Source organism: Myotis myotis, unplaced genomic scaffold (assembly GCF_014108235.1).
Source record: "Myotis myotis isolate mMyoMyo1 unplaced genomic scaffold, mMyoMyo1.p scaffold_m19_p_2, whole genome shotgun sequence".
Lineage (NCBI taxonomy): Eukaryota > Metazoa > Chordata > Mammalia > Chiroptera > Vespertilionidae > Myotis > Myotis myotis.
Genome location: NW_023416324.1, coordinates 193,089,317 through 193,102,053, shown reverse-complemented (window position 1 = coordinate 193,102,053; position 12,737 = coordinate 193,089,317). Strand labels below are relative to the sequence as shown.

Here is a 12,737-nt window from a genome sequence, read left to right as displayed (position 1 = left end):
CCTAAGAAGCCTAGCATAGCTCCCCACAACAAAATATATCCAGTGCAAAATGTCAGTAATGTCAATGTTGATAACCTTGCTTATAAAAATTTTGAATAACACGGCTTCTACAATGGCTGGGATTCACCCTATTGTAATGCAAAGCTTTGGATATTTTTGTCCAGACTTAAATTTTGTCTAAAACTTAAACTATTGCTGCAAATATTTGGAAAGAACTAGTCACTGAAAGCAGAATAAAATAAATACTTAATGTAAATAAGTGCCTACATATTTTAAACACTAATTCATACATACTGAAGATTACAGAAAATATAAACAGGCTCTTTAGATAACATTTCACTTTGTATTTGATAATCATGTGCTCCTTTGTTGTCAAAGTAGAAAATGTGATGATGATGTATAAATATTAAAGATTATTCCTGTCAATGAGTAGATTTTAAAATGAGATGTTTTATCTTTAATTTTTTTAACTTTTCATAATTATGTTGAGGCTTTTGGTAAATAATGACGCTTTTTCATGATCAAGTTTTACCCCAAATTTTTAGAGTTCATTCATAAATAAATATTTAAATTGAGAAAGAGTAATATGTTCGTTTTAAATGTGTAAATTTTTTTCTTTTGTCTTTGCTATTTTTCTGAAATAAAGGAATATTGTTGTTTTTTCTACTAGCCTGTCCCTTCTGTTATAAATAGGATGTAGAGTACAAGCAGGCTACTTCTCTGAAGTAAAGTAGCAGCATTTTGTCTGAGCATGTTTAGACAAAATTTTCTCTACTACCAAACCAAATGACTGCCTGGCAGTCAGCCTTAAAGGTTACTGGTTGTGGATTTCTTTCTTCTTTTCTCTTTGTAATTAAACTACATAAATACTAATATGTAATGTTCTTCTAAGATTTTAATTACAATTCAAAATTTAGCATTAATGATTGCAAACAAAAGTTTTTCAGTGTCATGTAACAGGACCTTTAGTTTTCAGTCAGTTGGATTTCTTCTATTATTACCATGAGAAAAATAGGTCATTTCCTTTTCCAGTTAATAGTGTTGCTTTTAGAAAGTGAGAACTTTGAGGCATCCTTATGAAGCCCAGCACTTGAGCAACTTATAATACCAGATTTATATAGAAAGTTTAATAATATTAACCACCTTGAGACAGGATAACCATTGAAGGGTCTTTTTAAAAATTCCTGGTTTTAAAGCAGGAGCTCTAATTATATTAGTAGTTGATAATGTTTCCACAATAATCAAATTGTAGATTATATGAATAACAAACTTGCTTAGTAGAAAAGTTAATAGTTTTATTTGTATTGAATGAACATTGTAAACAGGGGATCTTCCTTTGCCTCTGTGTATATGTGGGTGTATACTACAAGAGTTTATACAAGGGAGTATAAATACACATTTCTTAACCCCTTATGTGAAATTTAAATTGTCAAGAATATCAGTGGAGAGAAGTTTTTTTGTTTTGTTTTTAAATTTCATAGAGGAAGAGGGAGAGAGATAGAAACATCAATGATGAGGGAGAATCATTGATTGGCTGCCTCCTGCATGCCCCCCACTGGGAATCTAGCCCACAACCCAGGCATGTACCCTGACCTGGGAATCAAACTGTGACCTCCTGGTTCATAGGTTGACACTCAACCATGGAGCCACACTGGCCGGACAAGGGAACATTTTTTATTTGTATCTTATTAAATCTCCAAACTACTGATTTAATAAATTTAATTGTTAGTTATTAATGGATTTGTTAATTGTTCCTAATTTAAAGTTGATGTAGCTAAACATACACAATGAGTGTAAAATACGGCTTTTTTTAAAGGGTGAAGTTGAACAGATTGCTATGATGAAACCAAAAGGCCAGACTGAACATGATGAGGGTATGCTTGAATATTTAGAAGATATAATTGGTTGTGGACGGCTAAATGAACCTATTAAAGTCTTGTGCCGAAGAGTTGAAATATTGAATGAACACAGAGGAGAGAAGGTGAATCTCTTGTAGATTTTTGTTTAAATCAGAATGTTTCATTTATTAACAAATTTTAGGAATCAAATATTTAAGTTACTATAGATTTTAATTGAAAAATGTTTGCTATTTTAGATTGAATGTTATATTTTTTATTAACATTTTAATGCAGTTTATATGTTTTATCTCATTTTGGCATATTTTAAATTCAGGTTGTACATTTGAAGTGTTTTTTTTAACAATCTATACACTATTGATTTTTGTAGTTAAACAGAGTTAAGATGGTGGAAAAGGAAAAAGATGCCTTAGAAGGAGAGAAAAACATAGCAATTGAATTTCTTACCTTGGAAAATGAAATATTTAGAAAAAAGAATCATGTTTGTCAATATTACATGTAAGTACCTTAATGTATCTGACAGTAAGTCAAATCCCGTTTTCTTTTCCTATGTTAGAGAGATGTGAAGTATAAAAATTATTTTATGTGATATTCATTAAATTGCGGTTGTTCACCATAGTATTAAAGTTGACTTTTAAAGAATCCTACTTTAAGTTGGGAAGTGGGCTCACAAGTATTTGTTACTATACTTAATAGTTTTATATATACTTTTTAATTCCTGTGACAGACATAATTTTGTTTATAAATGGAACCTATTTTGTTCCACCTAGGTTGCTATTCCCCCTCCCCCTTTTTTCCATACACACATCCTTCAATAGCCCCAGGTTTTTGTAAATTGGCTGTAGTTAATAATATTTTAGAAATGGCTAGTTTTACTAAAATCATTACATAATTTTAAAAATGACATTTTGGCATCTCCAATTTCTTTTTCTCCCTCTAGTCATGATCTGCAGAAACGAGTTGCTGAAATGGAAACTCAAAAGGAAAAAATTAATGAAGATACCAAAGAAATTAATGAGAAGAGCAGTATGCTATCAAATGAAATGAAAGCTAAGAATAAAGCTGTAAAAGATGTAGAGAAGTAATAATTTTTTGGAAAGTAGTACTAGAAGTATTTAAATTCAGTTAATTTTATTACCTGTATGTGTATGTGTCTATATATAAACTTGTTGGCAGCACATAAGTATAATACATTTGCCAGCATATAAAATGGTCTCCTTTTGCAGACAAAAACGAAACATTTAATTGCCCTGCATCCAGTACAGTCATCATTACAGATTTGAGTGCTCAATGCTAAAGTCTTAAAATAATGGAGGATGCTACCCCCTTGTGGCAGAATTCCATAAACAAAACCTCACAGCAAAAATAAGTATTTATTAATCTGACGGATTGTTTTAAGAATAAAGAGTTCACAGATGTAATTGAGGTAGAATTGGGGTTATTTTAGGTAAGATTTGTTTAAATGTTTTGTTCATGGCTTTTTTATGCTAACATTTAATGAAATTAATATCTCTTACCTATGATTTTTCTTTTTTATTCTTTAAGTTTTATGATAAAAAAATTTTATGCCTAGATATCGTAGTCCATGGGGAATGTAGTATTTCCCATCCAGCGTAGAAGGGCAAAATAACTCTCATAATCACTTACTGGCTTCCTCAAATATGGGGGGGAAGGTAGGATCAACTTGAAAATAGGCTATTTTAGGACCCTACCTTTTAAAGGCTTGGATACGTTTATAGAGGAAATATCCCAGGCAGGGTATAATATGCCTTAAATACTTGAATATCCAAAAATAACGATTGATTATTTTCTTGCTTTGCTAGGAAACTGAATAAAATTACAAAATATATTGAGGAGAACAAAGAAAAATTTACACAACTAGATTTGGAAGATGTTCAAGTTAGAGAAAAATTAAAACATGCTTCAAGTAAGGCCAAAAAACTGGAGAAACAACTTCAAAAAGATAAAGAAAAGGTGGGTTTTAGGGAAAAATTTCTAAAAATTTCTTAAAATTTAATGTCTGCATATCAGATCTAGATTTTATGATTTTTTATGGATGTGCTTGCCCCTTATTATCTAAGAGAGTGCGTGGGGATTCTGAATATTGTGTTTAAGATTCATCTCTGAAACTGATGCTTTCCCCAAAACATTCATTGAATTTGAGTTTTAGAGCATGTTTCTGATAAACGTTGGAGAAACATTATTCTTTGTTATGTATTATAGACTTAAAAGTATTGCCTACCTCTTACAAAAATTAAATTGAGTTCCTCCTTATAAAGGAGGGAAGGGGGAACTGGTAATTTACAACGAAGTGTTTTTATTAAAAAAAACAAAAAACAACTTTGGATCAGAATGCCTACCTTGCTAGGGGCCAGACTCTAATAATTAATTTGGGACCTTTTCTAACTATGCTCATTGCTCTATCAGATACTAATAGATATGACACCTAAGCACTTTTCCCCAAAAAAAGCTTTTTACCATGTAATTACACAGTAATTATAATATTGGCTTTGTTTTACCTTATAAGCATTTTCTAAATGTATTTGTTCACAAAATACTTTCTGCTTGGTATAATGACAAATCTTACATGAATCAATGTTTGAGGAACATCATTTAAGGAAATGTTGAACTTTGCTAGTACTAGATCATCAGAATAAACAAAATACCATATGGATTTGGGAGTAACCCCTAAATTGGACAAATAGCCAAATGTAACTGTTATATAGTTGGCCTTTAGGCATCAAATGTGGGTAAGTGGTTATTGGTAGTAATGGAATGAAATAGTAGTCCTACATGGTAACTCCGGAAGGGTAAAGTTGTGAAAGATCTTAGGATTTGAGGGAAGCTACGGGGTATACTAGTAAAGGTAATTTGTGGTAAGTTTTAATGTACTATGATGGATAGTTTTAAGAGATCTCATGTAGTCCGAGCGTTTTAATAGGTGAAAGGATAATTATCGCCTGAAATTGACCCAGGCAGGGAGAATTTTATTCATAAGGAATCAGGGATTCATAGAATTAGCTTTACCATTAGAATGAGATATAGAAATTTCAGTAAATGGTTAAGAAAATACTTGCAGATATCCTTTACAGATACCCTTTTCTATCACAGAGAGAAAAAAGTACTTGTTGAAACCAACTAATTCAAATCTAAATACAGTAGTATTAGATGCCTTAGACACATGCTCCTATACCTTTAATTTGTTTTATAATCTTAGGTAGAAGAATTTGAAAGTATACCTGCCAAGAGTGAGAGTATCATAACTGAGACAACAACTAGAAAGAATACCCTTGAGAAGGAAAAAGAGAAAGAAGAAGGAAAATTAAAGGAAGTGATGGATAGCCTTAAACAGGAAACACAAGGGCTTCAGAAAGAAAAGGAAGTAAGATTCATCATCACTTGGTGTTTATTTTAGTGGCTTTTTTTAACTTGATTGTTTTTGTAGTAATAGTTAAAACTGACCTGTTAGAAGAAGAAGTTTGGACCTTTAATATCTAAGCTAACATTCCTAAAAAATCTTTGTCTTTTCTGCCTTTTTTTTTATTATTATTATCTGAGTTAGAATTTATAGTGGTCACAGAAAATGTAACATGTCCAATATTTTGTTAAATATGCCATTCTTTGTTGAGTCTACTGATTTCATCATCAAATTTTCTTTTTCATCTTATTTTCTTGGTAACTTAATTGGTAACCAACTATAAAAACCCAGACACACTAAGCACACAGGTCGATATCCCATTTCTTTGCTTCTATAGCTCTTATGTAATAGTTTAAAACTACAGCCCTTATATTAGTTTTTGGTTCAAGTCATCTCTGATCTTGTATAGATTATGTCTCCAAGTCATATTCCTCAAAGTAGCAAAAAATAATACCTATCTTATGAATCTTTGTAAAAATAAAATATATGTATACTCATAAGTGCCTTGAAATTAAGAAATTAAATGTTAGATAGCTATTACATTACTTTATCATTTGATTAATGTAACGAATATTATAAGCACAAATTTTAGCTGTCTTTGTATTTCACCACGTTTTAATACAGCGGTTCTCAACCTGTGGGTCGCGACCCCTTTAGCGATTGAACGACCCTTTCACAGGGGTCGCCCAAGACCATCCTATATATCAGATATTTACATTACGATTCTTAACAGTAGCAACATTACAGTTATGAAGTAGCAACGAAAATAATTTTATGGTTGGGGGTCACAACATGAGGAACTGTATTTAAAGGGCCAGAAGGTTGAGAACCACTGTTTTAATAAGTAATGATAATTGAATTAAATTGACTTTATGTACATAAATTACAGACTTGTGTACACCCTTTGTCTTTTAATTATTCCTCAATAAAGTGTTGGTTTGTTGTTGTTTTTTCATTACAGATATAATAGATTCTATTTTGAAATAGGACATATTCTAATGTTATACTACAAAACTTTATAAGTGGGATGCCCATATGGTAAAGTGGCAATGGATAATATAGTGGCTTTCATAATGGAATACATTATGAATGTAGTTTTCACATTTGTTCAACTAATGTATACTGAGTATTCCCATGTGCCTTTGTACCCTTTGTTAGTGAAAAAGCCAGGACTCACATTCAGGTGTCTTCATTCCTCAGCATTAGCTAAAAAAAAGAGGCTCCGCCATTTATGGGGGAGTGCTTTTGAACAAATTATTTAAACTCTGATCTCAGTTTCCTCAAAATGAACATAATGATGGTATTTACCTCATAGAATTGTTATTTCATGGAATTAACAAATACCAAAGGCATTCAAAATAGTGTCTAGAATATAGTGAGAGAGGGGTGTGTTAGTGTTCGTGAGTTTCGCCATCAAACATTTAAACCATCTGATGACGTTGGATGGACCCTCATGTTTCTGGGCCTATTCCTTTTTGTATGAAATGAAGGGGCCTTTTGTAAGGGCCTTTCTTAAACCATTATTCTAATACATAGGCTCTTTCTACACAGCCCATCATAGTAGCCCAAAATTTCTACACATCAAATAATGACGTGTTGAGGATTACCCTGACCTTACCTCTAAAACTTTTAAAGATGTTTAACACAAATATACTTGAGGGAACTTTCTGCTGAATAGTCCTTAGACCTTACCATTTCAGGTAAAGTGATGTATAAAGGCCATGGGATCCAGAGTTTAGACCCAAACTTTTGTTCTCTTAACCACTATTACGTTTTAACTAGAGACCCGGTGCATGACATTCGTGGGGGGACATCCCCCGAGGGGTCCTTAGCACTGCTGCAGAGGTGGGAGAGGCGCTCACCAGCCATGAGCCTGGCTTCTGTGGGAGCGTCTGCCCCCTGGTGGTCAATGCATGTCATAGTAACTGGTCATTCTGCCATTCCGTCTATTTGCATATTAACCTTTTGTTATATAGGATATAGGACTTCTAAAATGAGCATACTAATATATACCTCATTAAGCTCTTGTGAAATCAGTTGGGAAAGATTATATACAGCAAAACAGTCCATTCCTCTTGTAAGAATTATTTAACTGTATATATTATGCTTGTAGAATCTCTTAAGTTGAATTCAAAATACATGGTTTCTATTTCAGTTTAAGTTTGAAAACACAATATGATGTCTTATCATATTTTAACAGAGTCAAGAGAAAGAACTTATGGGTTTCAGCAAATTGGTAAATGAAGCCCGTTCAAAGATGGATGTAGCCCAGTCAGAGCTTGATATCTATCTCAGTCGGCATAACACTGCAGTGTCTCAATTAAGTAAAGCCAAGGAAGCTCTAATTGCAGCTTCGGAGACTCTCAAAGAAAGGAAAGCTGCAATCAGAGAGATAGAAGCAAAACTCCCTCAAACTGAACGCGAGTTAAAGGAGGTAAATCTTGGCTTCTGTATTTCACCTGAACATCGTTTATCAACCCAAGTTTTGTATATATGTTTTTCTTATTTTTTAATTTCAACATTTGAGGTGACTGGTTACAGATGGTCCCCAACTTAGGATTTTTTAACTTTATGATGGTGTGAAAGTGATAAACATAAGTTACATGAGATATTTAACACTTGATAATTAAGTAGACTTTGTGTTAGATGATTTTGCCAAACTGTAGGCTAATGTAAATGTTGGGAGCACATTTAAGTAGGCTGTGGTGTTCGGTAGGTTAGGTGTATTAAATGCATTTTTTTAGTTAATGGTATTTTCAACTTCCAGTCAGGTTATTGGTATGTAACCCCATCCTAAGTCAAGAAGCATTTGTATAGATTTTTTGTTTTCATTTAGTGTTAATACTGCCCAAAAGAACGGGGCTAGTAGTATAGTATTCCAACTGATAAGAACTGAGACTATCAAGAAACTTGCTGTATTCTACCCAGGATCATCGAACAGCAAATAACAATGCTACCACCACCATTATTTCCCATGGAATTTAAACAAAAAGAAGTTTGTGTTTCCCTACATCTATGTCTAGACAACTTACGCAAGAATAAATGGAAAACCATAAATATCTCTGTGAATGAATATGCAAATTAACTATATTAATGTAATTTTTTAAAATTTATGGATGTGGTTTTATTGTTGGGACTAGAAACTGTTTTAAAGTAATCAAGATAACCTAGTTTAGCCCATTGGTGCTCCTATTCTTGAGTGAATTATCTATCTAAGGAACTTCGTAACTTGAATCTTCCAAAAGCCTCATTAGGCAAGATGGCAATAGAAAGTGCTATCTGAAGAGAAACTATAATTTTGGAAATTGTTTTTATTTTTTCCCCTATTTTAGTACATGTACACTACTTGGTCATCTGGGAATTTCTTGATCATGTAGAATTTAAATGTAAACTTAAATTATATCCAGTGACCACTTCTTATCTCCTCCCTAGTAATTCAGTTTATTTTTGGATAAGTTGTAACTATAACTCAAGCTTTTACTTTATACTAGTGTGACTCGTAATAGAGGTGATAATTTAAAGCCAGGAAATGAGAATGTCAGTTAGAAAAAATGGCTGCTCTAAATTGGAGATTTAGCAACTGGGAATTTGAATTTTTGTGTGCATGTGGGTGGTTCCTCTTCTTTTGGCAGTCTGACATTTTTGTATAGCAGTATAATTCACTCATCATGTGCCCCTTCATTTTAGAGCTCTGCTTTTTTAATGTTTTTTTGTTTATTTAATAAATGTTCATTATTATTTAGAAAGCATAACACAGTATAACCATAGTCCTGCCGGGGTCACCCATATTTAGGGCCTTGTACAAAGCCTGCTTTCTTATTAGTACAGAATTTAAGAGTTAGGACACATTATGCATAACTGTGTGGCTTCAAACTGGGATTTCCACAGCCCCGGCACTACTTGCTCTTATCAGTCAGTACATTGCTCCTAGAACCATGCTGCATATATCTTCATTATCCAAACAATTTATGCCCTTTTTAACATAGAAAATCCATCCACATTTTTTCAAAACCAAACCAGCATTTGCAGTATGGTCCCTTAGTTCTGGTTTAAGTGTTTATTGTTGGCCTTTTCTTTTTTTGAGGCATTACAGTTAATTCTGTGCTGTGATTTAGGCATAGAATTATGGGATTCATTTTGTTTTGTTTTACTTTTCACTTTTAGAAAGAAAACGAACTTCAAAAACTTACGCAAGAAGAAATAAAATGCAAAAGTTTGGTTCGTGATCTTTTCCAAAAAGTTGAAGAGGCAAAGAGTTCCTTAGCAATGAATCAAAGTAGAGGGAAAGTCCTTGATGCAATAATTCAAGAAAAAAAATCCGGCAGGATTCCAGGAATATATGGAAGATTGGTAAAGTAGATTTATTTGGAAATAACTACACATTTTTCTCTCAAGAAAAACATTGTAAATAATTGTCTTGCCTTGACTTAAAGAAGTGTATATTGAGTGTCACTGTATAAAATAACATTTTTATTTATTTTATGAAATAAATCTTCATGATGAACAAGTGTCACAGTGGCAGCCAGCTGCCATTTGAAGTCACACTAATTTAAATGTAACTGCTTTATTGATTTTTAGAGCAAGAGGGAGGAAGGGAGGGAGACATCGATGAGAGAGGAACATCATTATCAGCTGCCTCCTGTACACCCCCTACTGGGGATTGAGCCCTCAACCGAGGTACATGGCCTTGATTAGAATCAAACCCAGGACCCTTCAGTCCACAGGCCAACACTGTATTCGCTGAGCCAAAATGGCTAGGGCACATTTTGTTTATTTTAAAGGATGTTCAATTTTAAACATTTGTACTTACACTCAGGGATGGTAAAATTCTTGGTAGTATGGATTCTCTCAGTTAAAAAAGGGGTTGGGGGGGGGGTTTGGTTTGGATAATTATAATTTTAATTTCAAGGGAAACAAAACTTTCGTAATGGTAAACTTTAACAAAACTACTCCATACTTTTTTTTTAAGCATTTGATAATTGTATTCTGGGTTTTATACCATTATACCAAAGGATGTGCCTAGAGTTTAGGAACATCAACAAGGGATATTTAGAAACCCAAGGCTAGCAATAGTGGAGACCATTCCTGCTCCTGAGACTGAAGAGGGAAGGAAGCTGTGGCCATGACTAGAGGGTGTTCAGGAGAAAATATATATTTCAACCTGATTCATCTCCTACCCTACCCGTTTCTCTAGCTGGTGCCTCGCATTAGCTAAAGCTAGAGAGCCAAAGGAGCCAGTTGGTGCAATCCCTGAGTCAGCATTCCAGAGAAGGAAGCGGAAGAGAGTGATTCACAAGCACAAGTGAAAATTGCCCAGTATAGTAGCTTCCTATCTAAATGTTAAGTGATTTCCACCTTTTTTTCTCAAAGATACACAATTTGATCCTATTCATTTGCGTCAGGGAAAAATAAAGCTAATCAGTGAATGTTGCTTGGTAGCTAATTTATTATAGATTGATAAGTAGGCAAATGTGTTTCATTAGGATGTTCATCATCTTAGATGGCTTTGAATAATTAAGAGTTTTAAGTTACTTTGCTCATAGTACTTTTAGGTTTCAAATTCTCAGTTTTTAATTTTTATGCAGTGAAAGCAATTCTTTCATTTTATGCTTTCATTAAAAGTTTAAAATCTGCATATTCATGACCTTTTAAACAGTAGATTAAAAATTAGTTGAATGACAGGAAGACATTTTTCATTGTGTGCCCTTCTTGTACTTTTTAAATTCATGTGTAAGTATAGTTTTTCAATTAAGAGTAGTTTGCAAAATCTTTATGAATAGTTATATGATCCTGTGCCTAATTCCTTGCTTATTATACATTGATTTCTCTCCCCCTACCCCTATTATATTAGGGGGACTTAGGAGCAATTGATGAAAAATATGATGTTGCTATTTCATCCTGTTGTCGGGCATTAGACTACATTGTTGTTGACTCTATTGATACAGCCCAAGAATGTGTCAACTTCCTTAAAAGACAAAATATTGGAGTTGCGACCTTTATAGGTCTGGATAAGGTAGGTGCTCATAAAAAGCTACAAATAATTTAATTAAGTGCCAATTATTGTTTTTAAATTTTTGAATTCTAGCTTTTCATTTTTACTTCCATCAATAATTACTTTGAAAAAACAAAACCTTTATTGAAATATAGTTCACATACCATAAAATTCACCATTTTAACATATACAGTTCAGTGAGTTTTAGTATATTCACAATGCTGATTAACTGTAATTCCCAATTATTTTCATCACCCCCAAAAGAAGCCTTATGCACATTAGTAGTCACTGCCCATATTCTCCCCATTCCCCAAGGAACCTCTAATCTATTTTTTGTCTCTATAGATTGAACTGTACTGGACATGTCATATAAACGGAATCATAATATGAAGCCTTTTGTGTCTGGCTTTAACTGGGTAGATTTTCCAAGTTCACCTATGTTGTAGTATGCACTAGTACTTCATTTCTTTTTATTGCTGAATGGTATTCCATCGAATGGATATGTGCCACATTTTGTTTACCTGTTCATCAGGAATTGGCTGTTTGTGTTGTTTCCATGTTTTTTTGTTTTCAAATATATTTGTATTGGCTTCAAAGAGGATGGGAGAGAGAGAGATAGAAACATCAACGATGAGGGAGAATCATTGATCAGCTGCCTCTTGCACGCCCCACAGTGGGGATGGAGCCTGCAACCCGGGCATGTGTGCCCCTGACCAAAATTGAACCTGGGACACTTCAGTTTCAGTCCGCAGGCCGACGCTCTATCCCAGCCGTGGGCAAATTACGGCCCGCGGGCCGGATCCGGCCCGTTTAAAATGAATAAAACTAAAAAAAAAAAACGTACCCTTTTATGTAATGATGTTTACTTTGAATTTATATTAGTTCACACAAACACTCCATCCATACTTTTCGTTCCGGCCCTCCGGTCCAGTTTAAGAACCCATTGTGGCCCTCGAGTCAAAAAGTTTGCCCACCCCTGCTCTATCCACTGAGCCAAACCAGCTAGGGTTTGTTTCCATGTTTGGAAGCATTAAGGATAATGCTGCTATGAACATTCAAGTGCAAGTTTTTGTGCAGCTACATGTTATCGATTCTCTTGAGTTAATACCTAGGAGTGGAATTGCGGGGTCACATGTGAACTGTTTCTTTTTGAGGAACTATCAAACTTTTCTAGTGGCTGTACCATTTCTTTCCAAGGATGTCTGAGAGTTCCAATTTTTTTTACATCCTCAACTTAGTGAGTGTGAAATGATATCTCATTGTGCTTTTGATTTGCATTTCTGATAACTAATGATGAACATCTTTTCATGTGCTTATTGGCCATTTGTTATCTTTGGAGAAATATCTATTCAAATTCTTTGTCCATTTGTTAAGTGGTTTATTTGTCTTTATTGAGTTGTAGGAGTGCTTTAAAATATTCTGGATACAAGTCTCTTGTCAGATGTATCATTTGCAAATATTTTCTCCCATT

General features: G+C 33.7%; 1 protein-coding gene across 6 annotated transcripts in view; it reads left to right on the top strand.

Moving 5' to 3' along the window:
• SMC4 (structural maintenance of chromosomes 4) overlaps positions 1–12,737 on the top strand; it is a 35,337-nt gene that overhangs the window by 9,706 nt on the left and 12,894 nt on the right. For 5 of the 6 annotated variants that reach the window (XM_036347049.1, XM_036347046.1, XM_036347047.1 and 2 more), the window contains 8 exons: positions 1,817–1,981; positions 2,227–2,354; positions 2,797–2,937; positions 3,680–3,830; positions 5,074–5,238; positions 7,475–7,708; positions 9,439–9,624; positions 11,126–11,287. In XM_036347049.1, the coding sequence (XP_036202942.1) occupies positions 1,817–1,981; positions 2,227–2,354; positions 2,797–2,937; positions 3,680–3,830; positions 5,074–5,238; positions 7,475–7,708; positions 9,439–9,624; positions 11,126–11,287 (1,332 nt within the window). The remainder of the gene's footprint in view (positions 1–1,816; positions 1,982–2,226; positions 2,355–2,796; positions 2,938–3,679; positions 3,831–5,073; positions 5,239–7,474; positions 7,709–9,438; positions 9,625–11,125; positions 11,288–12,737) is intronic. The other variant, XM_036347048.1, reaches the window with a different exon arrangement.